The 21145-nt window shown below is 47.3% G+C and overlaps 1 protein-coding gene across 2 annotated transcripts in view; it reads right to left on the bottom strand.

The window, feature by feature from the left end:
• Window positions 1–2117: 2117 nt before the first annotated feature.
• The window catches only part of NRM (nurim), a 101440-nt gene continuing 82412 nt past the window's right edge, over window positions 2118–21145 (bottom strand). For both annotated transcript variants that reach the window (XM_069635321.1, XM_069635320.1), the window contains exons 3-4: window positions 14570–14746; window positions 2118–7456 (exon numbers count right to left, since the gene is read on the bottom strand). In XM_069635321.1, coding sequence (XP_069491422.1) covers window positions 7142–7456; window positions 14570–14746 — 492 coding nt within the window. In that variant the 3' untranslated portion in view covers window positions 2118–7141. The remainder of the gene's footprint in view (window positions 7457–14569; window positions 14747–21145) is intronic.

The raw sequence follows: 21145 nt of genomic DNA, 5'->3' as shown, positions 1-21145 counted from the left end.
GCAGCGGACCTGGACTGCGTGAATCCTGTTCGCGTGTAATTCCACACACGCACGCTGTCTTCAAGCGCCGCTGGCCTGGGCTGCGTGAATCCTGTTCGCGTGCAATTCCACAAGCGCACGCTGTCTTCAAGCACGGCTGGCCTGGACAGCGTGAATCCTGTTCGCGTGTAATTCCACACGCACACGTTGTCTTCAAGCGCGGCTGGCCTGGATTGCGTGAATCCTATTCGCGTGTAATTCCACACGTGCACACCATTTTCTTCGCGGCTGTTCAGAACCGCGTGTACTTTGTTTATTCCACAAAAGGGCGCTATTTCCGACTCCTGCATTTGTGATATTAACAGGTGGATTTATACATTTCTATACTTTTCTCTACGTGGGAAGGAAGCTTTTCAAGGACTGTTGGAAGGTGACAGTGAACAGTACTTTGGACGCTATCCTGACGGTGCAGCAACCCGGTATCTAGCGCGAGCCTCATGCCGTTCGGGATAAGTCTCCCTTACTAATCTTCCCTTCCTTGTCGTTTGTTCCAATTCCGGATTTTCCTCAAGAGACTTCTGCTGGATTCTTCTACACCAGTCATAAGGTCAGTGTGTGAATTAATGCCAAATACTGTTCTATCATAGAGTCGATTTGGGGCAGTTTCTTATGATACTTTATTTTGTTCTAGGCTGACTTCCTATACTTTACCCACGCCCTTTCCAGTAAGCCATCTCTCTGCCTGTTTCATCAGTCAGAGAGTCGTATCATTTGGAAGGTCTAAACTTGACTTCACAACTATCAAATCGTGTGAACAGGGATCCGGAAGACCCTACCATCTGTATCCTTTTGAGTACCGTATCCTTTTCAGTCAATACTTTGGTGCTTTATGACAGTGGGTGCTCGGCAGAGGACTATTTCTTGCAGAAAACCGCCCTCACTTTGCTATAGAAACTTGTTTTTTTAAATGGAGACAGCACCTTTGCAGGCGGCGTCCTGTCGCAACTCTTGGCACACAAAGTCTCCCGAATAAAGAGGCGTCAGTCCTCTTGCGGGGGGCAAGCACACGCAGGCACGCCTTCCCTCCCACCAACTCGCTCCTCTTAAGAAAGAACAGGCGGTCTCAGCTCAGACACGGACTTTGGTTTTATTGGGTACAAAGGCAACAGGTTTCCCAGTGTTCCAGCAGAGCTGGCAATCCCCACAATCACACCACCTAACGCTGCATGTTGTAAAAAAAAAAAAATTATAAAAACACATAGTGGCTTTACCCACATCCTCACCCACCCTGCTGAAATGCCCTCTTCAAACGTTAGAGAATCGACGAGCAGCACCTGTTCACTTTTTAAAAAAAAGGGACACGTGTGTGCCGAGAGGTGGTTAGTAATGCCAGGGGAATGAGAGGGGATGCATGTTTTCGGAGGGTGTAGAGGTGGTTAGTAATGTCAGGTGAATGAGAGGGGATGCATGTTTTCGGAGGGTGTAGAGGTGGTTAGCAATGCCAGGTGAATGAGAGGGGATGCATGTTTTCGGAGGGTGTAGAGGTGGTTAGTAATGCCAGGTGAATGAGAGGGGATGCATGTTTTCGGAGGGTGTAGAGGTGGTTAGTAATGTCAGGTGAATGAGAGGGGATGCATGTTTTCGGAGGGTGTAGAGTTGGTTAGTAATGCCAGGTGAATGAGAGGGGATGCATGTTTTCGGAGGGTGTAGAGGTGGTTAGTAATGTCAGGTGAATGAGAGGGGATGCATGTTTTCGGAGGGTGTAGAGGTGGTTAGTAATGTCAGGTGAATGAGAGGGGATGCATGTTTTCGGAGGGTGTAGAGGTGGTTAGTAATGTCAGCTGAATGAGAGGGGATGCATGTTTTCGGAGGGTGTAGAGGTGGTTAGTAATGTCAGGTGAATGAGAGGGGATGCATGTTTTCGGAGGGTGTAGAGGTGGTTAGTAATGTCAGGTGAATGAGGGGGATGCATGTTTTCGGAGGGTGTACACACACTTTCCAGCAGATTGGGGCTGCCCCTGGTGACCACCAACCTAAGCCTGCCAGTGTTGCAGTGCAGGTAAGTCAGAATACAAGAACAAACCCCCTTCCCTCCTAACTGGTCATTGGGTGCAATAATCATGAGACCAAAAGCCAGGTAAGGTGGAAAAACTTCAGCCGCAAGCTTTATTGGACAATAAGCCATGTATAAAAAACCAAAATAACAAAAAACAGAAGGTAAAAAACATTTTGGGGAAAATGGGATCAGGTGAGTGGGAACCCTACTCCACTGTAGGGCCAACGCAAGGCTGATCCCTGCTGCCCCCTTATGGGGTATATGTCCCCTCAGGTCCCCCCAAAATAGACCCCTATGTACACCCCCTTTTGGGCAAAGTTTTGTACCACGTCGTTGAGGAATAATTCCTTGTTATTTAATGTAATGGCCCCATGTTTGATGAACCTGGGACCTGTGTATGTGCAGAAATGACCCAAAGCCTTGTTTCACTTTCTCCTGGACATTTCTACCGCTTTGTTGGACTCGGCTCCTTGCCAATGTTGTCGGGGCAGGATTTCAGACAGCATAACCTCTGCCTGTTGCCAGTACTGTGTAATCCTCCCGGGTGGAGGTGTCAAAAGTGACTTTCTGCCCCACTGCGCCAGATCATTGCCCCCAAGGTGTATTACCAGGAAATCAGGGGGTGGGGTGCTGACCCATAATAGGTCGGCTAGCTTGTCATGCAGATCCCCCAGCTCATGCTGGGCTTGCCCCACCAATAAGTGACAGTTCCCTGAAGGTGCAAGCCCTCCTGTGTGTCCTCCAACCACATGCTTGCCCTCATCACGAAGGGGTGGCCCACAATCCACGCTGATTTAAATGGAGGTCTCCCTTTGGGATGAAACAAAAAAGGTGCGGGGGCAGTCTGTTAAAATTAAATCTTTAATTTATTTTTTTATATACCCTGAATCCTATCCCCCAATCCCCTTTATTACTTTATCCTCTAAGCCTCCCATCCAGGCTGAGGTTGCTTCCCCAATCCTGAAGGAGTGTGACCCGAATTCTGCCGGCTCCCACCCCACCACCCTTATCACCTTCTTCCGTACTGTCCTTAGCTGGCTCTTGCTTTGCATCTGTCCCTCAATTCCTCAAAATCGTTTGGGGTTGGGTGTATCTGTGCACCCCTCTTTGCAAGAGGGGTGCACAGATGTAGAGAGTGTGAGATGAGAGGCAGTTCCATGTGATAAAATCGCATCAAAAATGCAGTGGTTTTTGCACCATGATCCATGTAAAACATGCAGGGTACACCCCTGCAACCCCCGGACCCATTATACCCTTTAAGGAGAGCAGGGGACACCCCTGCTCCCCTTAAATGGTATAATGGGGCACACCTTTACCGAGTCAAACCACAGAATTTTTGCCATGATTTTGTTTTTACCGTGACATTTTTGCCGCAATTCTATTACCCGATACCTGAGGCATGAGGAGAGTTTCTAGTATTAGAACCAAGGATGACCTGGAATGACCTTTACTGTGTCCCACTGGTCTTCCATTAAACCCTCAGGAGCCGTAGAACGACCACCAGCATGTGGTGAGAAGGGTATCATCCATTAAACCCTCAGGAGCCGTACAACGACCACCAGCATGTGGTGAGAAGGGCATCATCCATTAAACCCTCAGGAGCCGTACAACGACCACCAGCATGTGGTGAGAAGGGCATCATCCATTAAACCCTCAGGAGCCGTAGAACGACCACCAGCATGTGGTGAGAAGGGCATCATCCATTAAACCCTCAGGAGCCGTAGAACGACCACCAGCATATGGTGAGAAGGGTATCATCCATTAAACCCTCAGGAGACGCAGAACGACCACCAGCATGTGGTGAGACCATTCAATCATTAACAGATGTCAGAGAGAGGCGGTGTAAGGGGGACCCTGAGAGGGGACATTAATTTAGAAGGTGAGTACCTGAGCCTGTAAAATGATTACTCGCACTGAGATTCAAATAGTAAATCCTAAAGGTTCTGCAGTGGTTAAACCCTGAGGGCAGCGGGGCTATGAAAAACAATCTTAGACGATTCATTTACCTCCAAGGATGGGAAGGCCTGTGATTGGGAACCTGAGTATGAACATGAGGCTGGGCAGGCTGAAATTATGAACCGCTGGGGCTGAGACTCACTTGCGTAATATTACCATTTGAGGTTATACACATTGGTGCCCGAGAATATGGAATGAAATATTACCCTTGAAATTAGGAGGGCCAATGACAATTTGAAATTATGCATTACCCATAAGTTAAAAAGGGATGAGCCCGAGACCCTGAGCTTGAAGATGAATCAGAGTAAAGCCCTTCCTCTAACAAAAGGTGTAACGTGAATTAAGTAACCCTTACGTGAAGATCAAAGGCGATTTCGAGTTTTGGCTCCTCGAGCTAAGCCAAACTATCTAGCGGCACAGACAGTATAAAGAAGGCTCATCACTTTTCATGATATTTGCAGAGAGATCTACATGTCCCCATGTCATCACAATTGCCACTCTTCCTGCAAGACCCAAATGAGGTGGGTTAGACCATCTATTTAAACATATGGACTTACTTTCAGCACCTTTAGTATATGCAGTACATGCTAGCCAAGGATGCCACTGTTCTGATCCCCCCCCCCCCCACGCCCCTTTGCACCAAGTTGGTGACTACGTGCAAATGCAGTCATATAACTTCAGGTGATGTCACTTCCTATATTTGCCACCCCCCCCCCCCCCCCCCCCGCCCCTGGAAAATTAATAAGCCTGCTTCCCTGCCATGAAGTCCCTTGGGAAATGTGCCAGGTGACGCCCCAGAACGGTAAGATCTGCGACACTCGGTGAGAAAAGAGCAGGTCGCAGACCGAAAGAGTTGCATGGCGAGATCCGGAGGAGGGCCCCCACCCCCGGCCCACCCCGGGGGACACGTCGAGCTCTGGGTGACTTAATGAAAATTAAGCCCGCGCAGGTGAAGATGCACAGGGAAGCCTGGGGCTTGCCTCCTGCCAGGAAGCAAAGCCTTCTTGTATTAGAGAAAAAAGCCATTTATACAGAAAAACAGATGATGCTTAATTCAAAGCACGCGAGAGTGCCACACAAACATTCGACACTGTCGCTGCACATTAAAACAACTCTGCAGTACGAGGAGGAGGGGGCGTAAAACTGGCATTAAAAGCACAAATTTGACTCGGAGAAAAAGCTTGTCGACATTCCAGAGGGAGGAAAACGTTTTTTTACTCAAACGACTGAAGCAAAATCGTTTTCAAGTTTGCAGAAAACATTTTCTGAAAAAAGGCAACAGCATGGAAAGCTTTTTAACAATCGATGGAGCACGCAAACACAAAAAGAAAACAATACAAAACGCTACCCCACATATATATAAAAAAAGTTTAAAATAAAACGTACAAGATTTTTCAAATGGTCAAATTCTTGTCGAACAACTTGTACTGCACTTTGAAAAGTTCCAATAAAAATACACATCCTGAGGAGTCAAAATGGTAGTACAAGGCCATTTCTGATTTTGGCACATGTTAAAAATCTCTGTTGACCAGCCATAAAATAGCATTAAGATAGAGCTCAGGACGTTTTTCGCTATGCAATGGTGCCATCCAGAGGTAACTTCGAAAAATGCAGGCCTGGACACCCGGTATTGCCTGTTCATTATAAATATTTATTTCTGACAAGAATCGGATTTGGTGTAAAAAATAAACGAAAAGTATATGAGGGTAACTGCTTACGTTTATTGTGTGCTGTTTCCATGCAGAGACTCTGCGAGGGACGGGCCTGTAAAGTGATTGTAGCCCATGTGATAGGGTGAGGGGGGGGGGGGGGCAGAGCTCAGTCACTGGGTCACAAGGACAGAATATGGAAGGGAGGCCACTGGAAAGCAGAGTCAACAGGGCACCAGCTAGCGCCACCTTCCATGCAATGCCCCAGCTGCTCTACACCCCCACGTGCAGGCACCGGGGCATACGCGGCCACCGCAGGGGGCATGCAGACCGCTCAGGGAGCAACGCAGCCTACGACGAGGCTCCTGAAGCACAGGAGGACCACAATCTACACCATCTACACCACACGTGCAGGCACCAGGGACTATGCGGCCACCACCTGGGTGAAGCAGACCACTCAGGGAGCAATGCAGCCTACGTCTAGACCAGGCTCCTGAAGCACAGGAGGACCACAATCTACACCACACGCGAGGGACTTTAATAATAAACCAGTAATAATGAACTGAGCAAATAAGACGACTCACTCCCCATACAATGAAACAAGCCTCTTCACCAGGGTTGCCACACCCTGGCTCTTAGGTGGGTTTATAGAATAAGGTGACCAGGTCCGGCCCTTAATTTGAGCTGCCTGAGACAGGAGCTTGCACAAAACGGAGGTGAAGATGAGGGTCCCCATAGCAACAGTAAACACCAGCAACACTAGTAAAAGCGCGTCAGCACCACAGACCCCAAATGAGACTCTCTTTGACACGGATACTCCAGTGAAGCCTTGGCGCGTGCACCACAATCTGTCACAAAGTTATTTAAAGTGTGAAAAGTTCTGAAATAGCAAAACAGCTACAAAATTGTATTTTTAAAACGGTAGAAATCCAATACTGTCACCAGAGAAGCCTTTCTGGCACTTTTACAAGAAAATGACATTCTTTTAGAAGTGCCTATATTTAACCAAAAGTAAGGGGACAAGCCAGCATTCCTGGCCCCCAAAAGTCTTCAAGAGATGCCTTTCCTCTGTTCTCAGAGCAACACGAGAGGACCTTTTATTTTGTCACCAATGGAAACCGAAGCAGAGAGGTTTTCAACTTTACTTCGGAAACGCTGGCACCGGTGCCTCCAGCAAGACAAACCATATCTGTGAGGTTTTTAAAACAGCCCTTTAGTTTAGCACAGATTGGCATGTGCACAGGGCAGCGCTGCCTGCAGGGGTGCACACTTGCTATGATGGGGTGTGTGTGTGTGGCATTAGCATTTAGCATGTACAAGGACAGTTGGGGGTGTTACCGCCCGACAGACATTAGGGCAACGCTCCTTTCTGGAGACGACATGAAAAAACATTCTGTTATTGTCCCGATCACTAGTGTCCCTTTAAGACAAGCTGGCAGACAAACAAGACTTTAAAAAAGGGCTTGACAGGAAATGCAAGGCCCACTGTCTGAAAGCAAGGTCAGGCCACTTTGTGGGCACGGCTGCGCATGAGGAAGGGGCCGTGGCTCTGCTCCTCACGGGAGAAGATGAGGAACTTCTTGTCGAGCTGGGAGCGCAGGTATTCGTAGTCCCTTTGGTCGAGCCCATGGCCCCAGGTCAGGTAGAGGGTAAGCAGAATGGCCAGCATCAGCCGGTCCAAAGGCAGGCAGGGCACGGCCCAGAGGATGAGCAGGAACTCCAGGTAGACAGGGTGCCGCAGGTGGGAGTAGAGCCGCACGGCGCGCTGCGACTTGAGCTCCAGGGGGTCCCCGAGGCCCAGGCAGTGGTAGTACACCTGTCAAGAAAGAAGAGACGGGAGTCAAGGGATTTAGGTGCAACAAGCATTCCAGAATTATTTCATAGTACAGCAGAAAATTGCACACAGACATCCAAATGATCGCCAATTCTAAAGGCTAAGCAAGCAGTGGCTCTGTGAGATTATAGCGCCTCACATTGGTTTCTGCATTCAGAATGTTATCACACCAGTTGTAGGGTCCGTAGTAAGTGGCAAAGGTGTGTTTCTCCACCAAATGATTGAGATATATATTTCTAGACTAATAATGTGAATACAAAAATGCAACATTTGTCGAAAAGATTTGAAGGGTAACTTCTCCGGCCCCAACCATAATAACTCAGAGTGGTGTCAAAAGTTTAACATTGCAAGCTTCCTTCAAGGCATTTATTATCAGTTATTTTAGGTAAGTTACACCCCCCCCCCCCCCCCCCCGTGTTGGGAGTGGACTTTCTGGGTGAAGCGCAAAGATGAAAAGTCATCCTCGTGCATAATCCAGTTCAATCCTTTGTGCTCTCTCTCTTTCTCTCTAGGGTCGAAGATCAGAGAAAAATGGAAGCAACTCGCCTGGAGAGTTCGCTTTAGTGCAGTGGACAGAATTAATTCCCAATTGGAAGAACTGGTCATGCATTGAGCGCCAGGGTTGGATTGGCCCCTCAGCCTTTCGGCCCGTGGCCAGGCCAAATTCGTCCCTGGGGAGTGGGGGCTGGTTTCTGGACATGCCTGGGCCGGTTTGGAAGAAGAAAAAAAATGAAAAATAAATATTTTTTTCCCACATTTTTCTCTCCAAAAAGCCTTTCATCCTTCTTAGGTCGATAAATGAGTACCACCACAGGTTGGCGAGATATTGGATCCATATTTGTTCTATAAAAAAGCGATTAAGCGTAAGTGCTATACAATAACATTATCATTTGGCCTTGGAAGTCTGCTTGGATTCACAGTGATTTAGTGTACTTAGGCACAATACTATTTGATGCCACTTCCTGTTTTGTCAAGGAGTGAAAAGTCGTGTTTCATTGCTTCCCAGGATGTCACTTTGGGGTGGGAGTCAAATGACATCACTTCCGGTGATGTCATCAGTGGTCAAGTGCCGTGAGGGCCACTTTTTTGAGGCGAGGGGTGGGCTACTTTTTTTTGGGTGACCGGGCCTATTTCTTGTCCCAGTCCGACCCTGTTGAGCGCACGCCTACAAGAGGGCCCCTAGCTTCCAGGTGCAGTTCTCACTTCTTTTTGCACAATTCTCGAAAGCTCCCCCAGCATTGCGAGTAAAAAGCTTCATTGCCAAACATGTTTCAGTTACATACAATAGTAAAATGAGCTCCACCCTCAGTGAAATGGTGACCCTTGCACCAACCCCTAGAAGTTTGGTTGAATACAGCAACAGAGGCCGACCTGCACTCTGCATCATCTTGTACATCCGAATTAAGTGAAATCTTATTAGTACCCGGGGAGTGTCAATGAGCTTGTAACAAGCAAGCACACTGGCCCTAGCCAGGTCGTTACCAGCCCGACAAAGCCTTTGTCCGGCCAGAGCATTCACGTCCTGGCCATCACGGAAGGGGAGATAGTGGCCATTGTTTTTTACTATTACAACGTGCTGGGGTACTAACAGCAATATAACCCTCAGAGAGGGGGCATTACCGGATGGGTAATGCCCCTCCCCCCTCGTGTTCTATTGCTTAAGTAAAGCCCTAGAATGGGAATGTTGTGTCCGTTTACCATCCAAGACTCCGGAACCTCCTCCCCAGCAACATCAGACTCACCCCATCACTTCTACAGATGTGAAAAGAGCTCATGAAATTCCTTTTCAAGGAATGGACCGAGCCTGGTGTTCTTGGCCCCGCCTCGTTCCTCCCCAGGTTGCTTGGCGATCCCCTGCTGCCAATCGACCGCCCTCCCGTGTGCCCTCCCCGCTCCCCTTTTCCTCTGCTTCCCTAAACTGTTACTCAAAACTAGGTCAACCCTCAATAAATAGCCTAATACTAATAATAATGTCTGACGTGTGGCACGTTTGACCCAAAAGACGCACTCAAGTGGGTCTGGAACGGCCATCTTCTCGGGCAATACTTTTTCAGATGAAACGGGACGGGGCACGGGAAGAGGATGGCAACATGGGCTTTCTGTCGCATTCCCAGATTCTTTGTACAGCGCAGCGCTCGCCCAGATGCATCCTGAGGCTGAAGCGCTACCTAGCCTGGCAACTGAAAAGGACTGAGGAGAAAGTCCAGCAGTCGCAGGTATTCTTAGTAGAGCAGGAAGGGTGGTGCAAAGCCTTACTGACTGGCAGGAAAAGGAACATTCTCCAAGGTGCAAAGAAGGGAAAAAGGGGGGGTAACAAAGGCGTGAAGATTCAGGGGGAGTTCAGATTTTCCCAAAAGACAGACTAGTGCCATAAATAAAATAAAAATAAAACTTTAAAAAAAAAACGATGAGCCACGCAAACGGGTCTTCAACCCAATATGGCGGTCTACCGGCAACCCACCAATGACCTAAGAGGCAGGAACATGCAACCGTGACTGGACAGAGGGAAGACCACTGGGCCCAGGACACCCTTCATAGGTCGCAGCTGACCCCCACCCTGGAGCACCACCCAATGCCCCTCCACTGCTACTTTTCGGTCGTATTCTCCCTGTATCGCCTATCACACGCGGTTGGTCATGTGGGGGGTGGGGGGGGCAATGCTTTATTTGGGGGATTCAGTTTGACCCATGATCACGGCTGTGCTCGTTTTCAACGCGTCAATGCCACACGGCTATGGGCATGTTGGAATTTCTTGCATGCAATGGGACTCAATGCTGATCCCCACCTGTAACCAACTGCCTTGGGATAGTCTAGCGTCATGGCAAGAGACCTTGTGCAATCACGTTATGCGCAACGTCACTCAAAACTCAGAGCTACGCCGTATGCAGGCAATCCCCATAAATACACCTAGGCAAGAAAATAGCCTGCCTCAGCCAAGCCCTTTCATGACAATCTTTATTTGAACAGAGTCTTCATAAACGTATATACAATGTTACTGGTGCTCATTCGAAATTATATATTTTAGATTCAATACAATTCCTATAGATAAGAAACACCATGATTGTGCACATGATTGTGCAAACAGTGTGGGTGGAAAGAAATGGGGTGGACGCGCAAGGAGAACTTTTGGTTCAAGGCTGCTGGTCTGGAGTCGCTGGAGTCCCTTGTAGGGATGGTTCCTGGTGCACAGATTTGGTTTAAAGGGCTATGGCGACCGCCCCAGACAAGTTGAATATTCTGCCTTTTTGTCCGAAGCCTTGGGTGCTGCTCCATTCCAAGCTGGTCAGGCCATTGATTGGATTTATTTTTTCAAAACAAAGGGGGGGTCTGGGAAACTCTCTACCAGCACAAACACAGCCCAAGGATCTGTTCTTGGGTGAATAACCCCTGGGAGAGACTCTACCAAGTCTTTAGCTCACTGTCCCTTTCACAGAGAAGAAATGTCCCCGCATATCAGTCTTTGTCCTGCCCAGGGGCAGTCCAGCACCGAAAAGCCTGGCAATTCTCGTCTGAACAAGAGGATTATTTTAAGGAGTGGGCACTGGCCTGATTAGAGTGCAGTCTCTCAAAGTCCTTGGCAGACAAGTTTTCAGTAGATTTGTGACACGTGTATGTGATTTTAGGCAAATTCCTGGGTTTCCCAAGGCACATGACGAAAGCCTTCGCTGGATCAATCCATAGACTTTGCGGGGGCGGTTTACATATTCAGTCTTTATGGTGCTACCATGACTTGCATTTCTCTGCTTATATATCTATTAACGTTTTGCTTCTATGGACTGCTGGATTATGAGACCGCCCCCTTCTCGCTATGGTAGAGGCCCGCTCTAGCGCCACCTCTTGTTCTACGATTACTCTAAATATGAACCACCCAAGCTTGTCTGTCACGGCTTTCCTAAATAGCTTTCCAACACCCGCCTGAATCTGTTCCAGGAGAGGAAACATACATTTAAAAACAAATTATTCATACAGTGGGTACTTCAAAAACACATAGGACTTAGCGCAAAAGCAGGACTTGGCGCAAAAGCAAGAGGAACTGTTAATCAAAATTCAGCCAAGTCTGAATTCCGAACAGGCTTTTCTAGACAAATCAGAAATGCGTACAGAATACTCTTATCCGAGACCCACTGCAACCCCCTTGATGGGTTACGCTGGAGCAACCACAAACCCCTTGAGGAGTTACGCTGGAGCAATCTCACACCTTGATGGGTTATGCTGGAGCAATCACAAACCCCTTGATGGGTTACGCTGGAGCAATCACAAACCCCTTGAGGGGTTACGCTGGAGCAACCACAAACCCCTTGAGGGGTTACGCTGGAGCGACCACAAACCCCTTGAGGGGTTACGCTGGAGCGATCACAAACCCCTTGAGGGGTTACTTATTTATTTATTTGCATTTATAAAGCGCACAGAACTGCCCTGGGGCATCGTGGCGCTGTTACAGCAGACTTAGTCATGAACACAAGCATAGTAATGTGTTTACAGATGTAAACCGAGTTACAGAGTACATTTCACATTGGTAATAAACAGTGAGCTTAAAGGTTATGCTATGCTGTGGTTACAATGCAAGCATGAGAGTGCATGTGGTAGACTTTAGCGGAATAGGAGGGTTTTGAGGTTTTTACGGAAGGTATGGTATGATTTTTCGTTCCTTAGTGAGCTGGAGCGATCACAAACCCCTTGATGGGTTACGCTGGAGCGACCACAAACCCCTTGATGGGTTACGCTGGAGCGACCACAAACCCCTTGATGGGTTACGCTGGAGCGACCACAAACCCCTTGATGGGTTACGCTGGAGCGATCACACATTCAAACTGACCACGTATGAAAAGGAATATGCACATCAGGGAGATTGACAGCACTTCTTTTTGAGAAACCATGTCAAAAATGAACCCTCCCCTCAGCCCCTCGCTGCATGACCTCAGTCTGCTGCACTCTGCTTGGTTTTCAAATTTTAATCAACTACAGCAATTGATACATGGTTTCAGAAAAGAAATCAACACGGTTGACAAACACAGCAAGACGCGATACAACTCTTTTCATACAATAAGCAGATTGCAGGATACACTGTTCAGCAATGTACACAGTGTTTTCCTTTAAAAAGATAAACACAATCCTCTGCTCTGCCACACCGTGGGGTGTGTTGTAGCATGGGTACCGGGGGGTGGGGGGGGGAAGACTCCTTTTTCCTTTCAGTGTCTTCCCCCACATCCTTCAATTTCCCAATTGCTACATTGGTGATCAGTTTATCGGAGAACAGGGTTTAGACAGCTAAGGCTTTTTGATCACATTTATTTATTATGCACTAAAAACCTGAAAAGGCTGCAAAGAGCAGAGAAAACCGAAGAGTCCATAAGAAGAGAAAGAACACCATACTCAGGACAAAATCAAAGCAAGAAAACATTATCATTGAAATAGCAAAGTCTTGAGTCTCTTCTTAAATGTTGGAAGATCAGAAATAAGCCAGAGTTCAGAAGGGAGCTGATTTCATAAGGTAGGCACTATAACATAGCAACCACGATAGCATACCAACTTAAAATGTGGCATCTGTAGCAGTGCTTTGCCAGATGATCGCAGCAACCTGCCCGGTTTGTAAAAAGTAAAGCAATCCTCAAGATATTGAGGACCGCAGCCATATAGGCCTTTATGGGTGATGGTAAGCACTTTGTGTTACATGCTGGAGTCTCACTTTCTTAGCATAGGCGAGATAGGCTGGCGACACGAGACACCGGCGACCAACCTGGCAACGGTATTCTGAACCACTTGCAAACGTTGGAGATCTGTCTTGTTGATGCCAAAGCATCACCATAGTCCATCTTGGAATGGACGACTGGCCTGGCAATAGCAGCTCTATGTTGGCAAGACAACAGAGGACTTAACGGCCTTAAACGTCTAGATAATGACTGCATGAACTAATAGTAGCCTTTACATGTCCCGCCACAGACATTGTGGCAAGAGTGACTGCAAGGGATTTGGCTTTGCCCAAGGTCTTGATGGAAAAAATGATCAAAAGGGAAAGTTATCATTTTGCTTGAAAAGTCTTTCCCTGGTGGAAGATGCAAGTAAATGTTGAGACGCGCGCCATTAGCATTCATCCACATCAGCACCTTTGAATGAATCTGGTTCAGTGCTGCGGAGTCCCTTCCAATGGGACGTGAAGGCCATCCGCGTGATTCTCAAAAGCGGTGGAGCCGTAGTGGAGCCCTGAGCAACACCACAATCAAGAGGAAGATCGGGAGCAGAAAACTGTCCCAACACAACCCTGAGCGAACGTTCCATCCTTAAGAAAGGACATTATCCATCTAGAAGCTTCCGTACTAAGTCTACAGACTTTGATTAATCCGTCACCCATGATCTCAAAGGCTACAAGATTAAAGGCAGCCGAATGTTCAATAAAGACAAGACCACCTGCCTTGCCAAGATTGAACAGCTGAAGAAGGGCTGACTGAGGATCGCGCATGACTGTTTCAGGTCCTTACGGCCTCCGCTAGCCAGACTGGTGTAACCCGCGAAGATTGTTTATATGCAAGATAATCGGGACGCTTGAGAAGAAATGTGTTACTGATTGGCATATAGCTGACCGGACCAGTTGCATCCAAACAAAGCTTTTTCAAAGTGGTGTTCCGCAAGTATCTTCGAGTGAAGTGAGAACATTATTGTAGACAAAAGCACACAGCACTGGAAAGAGGAGAGTAGGTCTTCAGTGATCCGTGGCGCAGGTGCTTCTGCAACCTCATGTTCACCAACATGTGACTTCAATGGACAGAGGATGACGCAAGAAAAGAAGAGTCAACATTGCATTCATCCCGAAGTGCCTTGATTTTGCCACAAGGTTTATTTGGAATGGAGGCCACCACTCGATGCTAGGATCAGGGGAACCATTATTAGATACAGCAGTCTTCTTGCAAAGTATATTTAATTTGTCGTAGGTCTTTCATAACAAAACTTGCAAACGTTTATTTTATTGGTCAGTTATACCGAGCTTAACGCCAGACTCCTGTATAAACATCTAAACTGGCTTCCTGGGGTGGAGGGGTACCTCAAAGTACATTACGGGTGTAGTCTGGAGGGACACAACACAACTCAACGCACACCTACCTGCTTGATGCCCATCAGTTCTGCGTAGTCGAAGACTAGCACGATGCTGAAAATGACGAGCCAGGCCAGGAAGTGAAGGACGAAGCATAGCAGAGACAGCCAGGTGTTCCAGGGCTCCGTGCAGGCGTTCCAGAGGTACGGCCCATGTGCCACGGGCTGCCAGTATCTGATCAGCACCTGCAGAGGAAGGGAGAGACCAATTCAGAAGAAAAGTGGGGCTCCGCTCCTGACCCCTTCATAAAGTCCCCCCCCCCCCCCCTAGAAGACGGGATATCACAGACTGGCAATGCTCCATAGCCTTATCTTGGCCCACAGGCATAGCACAGCCTTGGCCCTGCTCGACTTCTTCCATTATGTTCCATTGCACCCAAGCCCCCCCCCCCCAGCCCGTGCCACAGATCCAGAATTGAGTCACCATCTCCACAAAGCCCGGGCGCTTGTTCTTCTCAGAAGCAGGTGTTAAAGAGGCCCATTGCCTTTTGCAATTCAAGGAGTGAGTCCACTCATGAAACTCTAGGCCATGAATGGCAGCTACATTGCAGGCGTGAACTATATGAAGCGACCAATGGGAGGCCAGGGTGTGGATCCTAGCTATGTCACAGATGTTATCCGGATGAAGGCACCAACGAGGGCCGGAGTTGGATAGCGGCTACGCCACTGTGGTTATCTGGCTGATGGGGTCAATGGGGATTTGTGAGGGGGTGGGGGGGGGGGGGGGGTAAGCTATGGCACGGGTGCTACCTATACGAAGGAATCAATGAAGGGCCTTGGGTTCAAAGACACCCATGGGTGGGGTGTAGTAAGGAGGAGACGCTAAGTCACAAGGGTACGGAATAGGGGGTTCGTGGGTGGAGGGTTGCCATATGGAGATATCACCCCAAAGTCTGGGAGAAAGTGATACTTTGTTAGAGACCTTTAAGACCAGACTTTCCCCATCTCTCACTGCAGCTGGCAGGGGAGGGGGGGGTGGGGTGGGTGCGGGACTGAGGCACCACGACGGCCAAGGAGACAGGCAGGCACTCCTGCTTGCCATGCGCTGGAGAACAGCACCACGCTTCACCAGCTGCGGGGGGCCCATCCTGGACATTTCATCAACTGGTGTCTTGCATTTTCTTCCCGTGTTGGAGTAAAACCTGGTGCTGGGCGGGGGGGTCTCAACACTGGATGTTCACAGAGCGCTACAGGTAAGCCCTGCCATAGGTTCTGAAAGAAAAGACTCCGTGATGCACCGACCCAGGTCCCACTGCCACAAAAGCAAAGCTGTGACCCCACTTCTTTCAAAACGCTCAGTTATTACTGATTTAAAGAGACAGATACACATTTTCATATAGATTCGTTCCCCCCCACACCCCCACCCAAGGAAAATACTAGTTGCAGGGACATTAAGGGGAGAACTTAACGCAACAAACCCCCCAAAATTCAGCTAAAACCACCTTAACTTCTTTCCTCCCTTGTGCAGCCTAGGACCACAATGACAACATCACAGATGACATCCCTGATGACATCACTGATTAGAACACTAACCGGCCATGGTCAGTGGCCAGGGCCTTCTGCCATGCCCACTGTATATTGTAGCACCTTAATGGCCCAAGGCCTTCATCCATGGCCAGTGGCCATGCCCTTCAGACATCCCCCACTGTACATTATAACACATTAATACGCAGTAGCCGTGACCGTCAGCCATGGCTAGTGGCCACAGCCTTCGGCCGAGCTCGCTGTATATTTTCAAACACTAACGGACCCCTAGCCATGTCCACTGCATATTTTACAACACTAACCAGCCACCAGTCAAGGCCTTCGGCCATGGCCACTGCATATTTTAACACATTAAGGGGCCACTATTGGAGGGTCTTCAGCAATGGCCAGTGGCTACGACCTTCGGCCATGTCCACTGTATATTGAACAACACTAACCAGTCACTAGCCATGTCTTCGGCCCTGCACTGCGCCCACAGCCTTGGGAAAGACCACAGCCCAAAATATTATTTAGTTAATTAAAGCTTTTACTTGCAAAGTCAATAAATGATATTATGTCCGATGCCATCACACATGCAAACAGTGGCGTAATATATCATGTAAAAAGTGATGTCATCAGTGATGCAATAGACGTCGTCACCAGGGTGGTCACCATTGTGGTCATAGGCTGCACAACAGGGGGTGCGAAATTAAGGTGACTTTAGCTGAATTTCAGGGGTTTTGTTGCGTTAAGTTCTCACCTTAACATCCCTGCAACTAAAGTTTTTTTCCTTGAACTTCACGGACTTTGTTATTACATAGATTTTTTTTTTCCCGCACCACTGGCCAGCGGCCATGGCCTTTGAATTGATATTTTATTTCTATTGCGCTCATACACAAGTCTTTTAGAGCGCGACAAGGCAAGGTAGGGGAGGGGAGGGGAACAACACGATCTTACTAGGCCCAGTGACATTGTCCACTTTACATTTTAGAACAACCAGACCACTAGTCATGTCCTTCGACCGTGTCCACTGTCCATTTTAAAACACAACAATAGCTCTATATTTAAAAACACTTGCAACCTATCGCTCAAGGATGTTATCAATCACTGACTGATTTTGACCGTTTTCGCAGTGGTATAACTCACATTTTGTATGCAACGCACAGTAAGATTAAATTATTTGCCAAGGATCAGACACTTTGGTTAAGCAGTGTGCTACAAAGCCCATGCTCCTACAATTCAGAAAAGAACTCGAGACTCACCTCTTCAAGGAGTCTCTCCTTCACAAGACCTAGGCCATCACATCGCCCCTCGCGCCACCTGACTTGCTAGACGCCTCCCACCCCTCTCCTGCCCGACACCCGGTACAGCTGTACTCCTCCCTCTGTATCCTACCTCCTGCTGTAGATCTGTTCCGTTGCCACTGAAAAGCTCGGTGTTATGCACGCGTACTGTTGTGCACCTCTGTAAAGCGCTCAGTTATGTATCTGTATTAGTTTATACCTCTGTAAAGCGCTCCGTTGCTTCTCGAAGCTCGGTCTGCACTCAAATACAATAATAACTAATTTATGCAGCACGGAAAAGGGAAAGAAAATTACCCGCTGCAAGAAAAACATATACCCAGGCACTTTTGCCCCCATAGCGAAAATCCAAAGCCGGCCCCCATCTTAAAGTGAAATATAGAAATGTATTTCAATTGACCTTCCCCTTAAAAGAAAGTGCTCAAGACTCAATAACACTGTGCTTTTAAAAAAAAAAAAGCAATGACCACCAGAAAAATAACCTGGGAGAGGAAATGTTCCAATAAATACGCTGGCAAAGTATAAAAGGTGCTCACCTTTTAAACCCAGCAATCTGTAGTGAAATACTCCCTGGAAAACAAAATCCCAATACGAGAAAAGGGCTTGTGGTTTTATGGGCAAGTGCCTGCTCTGGGGACATAACAACCTGAGCAAAATCCTGGTTTCCAAATACTTTAGCAAGCGTGCCAACCTCAAAAAAATAAAAACCCAAAGGGTTGCGTCTGCCGTCTGAATAAAGTTGCGCTGTCCACCCACACGGGTCCTTCACTTGTGCCCCAAAAAGCAGCCACAATCAGGGGAAAATAACTGTAGCAGCGTCCAGGATTGCAAACTCTCTTGCCACACCCTGGGCAAATACTCATGACTTACTTTCCCTCTAATCATTTCCCCTTCTCAGCCCCCCCCACCCCGCCCATATGTCTGGCTTTCAATAATACTCTGCATTATAAAGATAACTTGAAAAATCCACATAACATAGTGTCATTCAAATATATAAATCCGTATAGAGCTTACGCAATAAGTGTGCAATTTTGCCATTATCCCCCCCCCCCCCAATCTTGACTGGCAGACTGTAAATACCAGAATGCAATTCAGCAAAAGGCATCAAAATTGGTCTCTCAGTGAGCAATGGGAACATAGAAGATCTTTAAACCATATTGGGGCATATTATATAACAAAAAGATTATTTGAGTTTGCTTTGCACGTGCAAGCTGGATTTGCAATTCTTCATACATTAGCAGCGCTGTATTTATCTTATTTAATTAAATGTTTGTAACGCGCTTCATGCCCAAAGGCCTTAGAGCGCACATCTCTGTACCCGGCGATCGCTGCTCATTTCATGTGGGCCTCATGGCAGCTTGACCTTTATAGTGCAATACTTTCAAGGACTGACAGCAGCACTGTTTAATAATAAACAGTGCGGATGCCGCGAGTTTCCCTAGTGTGTTATCAGCTATTTTCACACAGCATCCTGGTCTGTGGAGTGTCTCCCATACGTGCAGTAACCAGGATTGACCATGCTTAGCTTCAAAGCAAGGAAGGATCCATCCCCCTTAGGCCATGTTGCTCCAAGTGGTCTTGTAAGTTGCGCTCGGACAACATGGCCCGAGGGGGCTGGCACAGGTCCCGGTTTCTGCATGGATTGGAGCCCCACCAGGTCACTGGCCATGACCAGTGATTTTGAGCACCTTCCCTCTCTTGAAGAGTGCAGCCTGTCTGTCTACTGTGCACAGAAGAAAAAAAAATAAATTAACACCCTCCCGCTCAAGTGCTGGGTGACAGAACAGAGGAACGCTGTCTCTATTTTACAGCAGACGGCTGCAGATTTCGCACTAAATCTCTGCACAGCAAAGCACGATTCCCAAAAATCTTTCTTTTTTTAACTTAAGTTAATATATTATACAATATGTACATGCTATGCACGAGAACGTTTTTGTTGGTGAAAATTAGCTTCTTTAACTCAAAGCTATAAAACGCCCTGCTTCCTTTTCTCAGCGTCTGCAAGCAAGCCAAGGTAGGCCTGGGCTGTTCATTTGAAGCTGCCTTCACTAGTCAAAAATGTGACTTATTCTACAACGACACAGCCCACATTCCATGACAGCCACAAATAAACTGCATTTCTTTAAAACAAAAAAATCCCAGGCACATAAAAAATTGCTCCCTTTGAACTCAATACGCCAGCCCTCACTGACAACATAAAAAACATGTACGTGACAAACATGTAAAGAATATTTACATACAGATTAATCTCATTTCCACCCTTCCAAAACTCCATAATACTTTCACTTTCCATGTGAAAAACCATCTACTCGGGCAAGCAGCAAAACGCCGCCCATTCTCTAGATCACACCTCTGATTCCATTTTTTCAGTTTCTCCACAATATGCAGCAAAATTAAAACCCACTTGTATTCACCATAAAACACATTATTTTATACATGTGGCACCAGTAGAAAAACATCTCTATATGGCACAAATAAAGCCTCACACACTAAGATCTTCTTGCTCTTGCCTAGCGAAGTAGTCATCTCTCAAATCTGTCCCCTTTCCAGCATTCATTACTCACGTAATTGTATTTCTGATGCTTTTATCTGCCTACATTCAAATGCTATGCATAGGCCATCATCTTTTGGTAGTCGCAGAGTATTACATGATATGTTGTCAAAATTCGAGGGACGTCGACAGGGAGCGTTAGTAATACTATCCCTAGTGCGAAGTCTACTGTACCCATGGTCTTTCAGGCATCGAGGACCCTCAGATTGTTTTGTTTCTGACATGAGGTAGCATGAAGTGTAGCACGAGTACATATGTAATAAAGAAGAAAACCACGATTGCACAAGAAACATCCATGCACCTTTGACTCCAGGAGGGGGGGGAGGGAGGGAGGGTGGGCGCATGTGAATGTACGCAGATACAAGCATCAGAAATAAGATCGTCATGAGTAATGTATGCCTCCTAAGGCTTGTGGATCTGCTTAGATCACATGCTATGCATAGATTAGCGAGCAGTATCTGGAGAAGGAGGTGGGTTGTGAGAAGGTACACCAGCAAATAGTTGTTTTAGAACTACTTTTCCCACCTGTGAATGTATATTAGAGTGTGAGTCAATGCAGTTATGCTGCGTTAAGGTGTGCATGGAACTTCCAAGTAGCTCCTTTGCAAATAGCATCTAGGGGGATGTTTGTAATACATGATAGAGTAGCTCCTGTACCTCTGTGAAAGGTAGGATCTTTTTGGATAGTGAATAGCAGAGCTGTATGCATTTGACTATCCATCTGAACAGAGTATTCTTAGAAATGTGATCACCTTCTCAACCTGGTGCTATGAAAACAGAGCTGGTCTGTTTTTCTTGGAGGCTGTGTTTTCTTTACGTAGACCAAGATCACCCTCCTTACATCTAATGTATGGAGGCTTCTTTCAGCCAAATTCGATGGATTTTGGAAAAAGTAGGTCATTCAATGGACTGCTTTACATGGAACTTGGAGATGAATTTAGGTGAAAACCTAGGATGTGTTCTATGGACCACCTTGTCTTTGTGGATTCTAAAGGAGTCGTCTTTTAGGGATAATGCCTGTACCTCACTGACTCGTCTTATTAAAGTGATGGCTACTAGAAATGTATGTTAAGGGTTTTAGGCTGGCCTTGTGCATAGGCTGGATGGGCAGACCCATGGGTTTCAAGAGCACTACAATAAGGTCCCAACCTTGTGGAGGGTTAGAAATAGGAGGGTTTAACCTCTTTACTCCCTCCATGAATGCCTTGATAACAGGCACTTCCCACCAAGACACCTTGTTCTGCCTAGTGGTGCATGCAAACAAGGCCG

This window comes from Ambystoma mexicanum, chromosome 13, assembly GCF_040938575.1.
Source record: "Ambystoma mexicanum isolate Mex_15411 chromosome 13, UKY_AmexF1_1, whole genome shotgun sequence".
NCBI classification, from domain to species: domain Eukaryota; kingdom Metazoa; phylum Chordata; class Amphibia; order Caudata; family Ambystomatidae; genus Ambystoma; species Ambystoma mexicanum.
The sequence above is the reverse complement of the archived record's forward strand: the minus strand, read 5'-3'. Positions and strand labels throughout refer to the sequence as shown.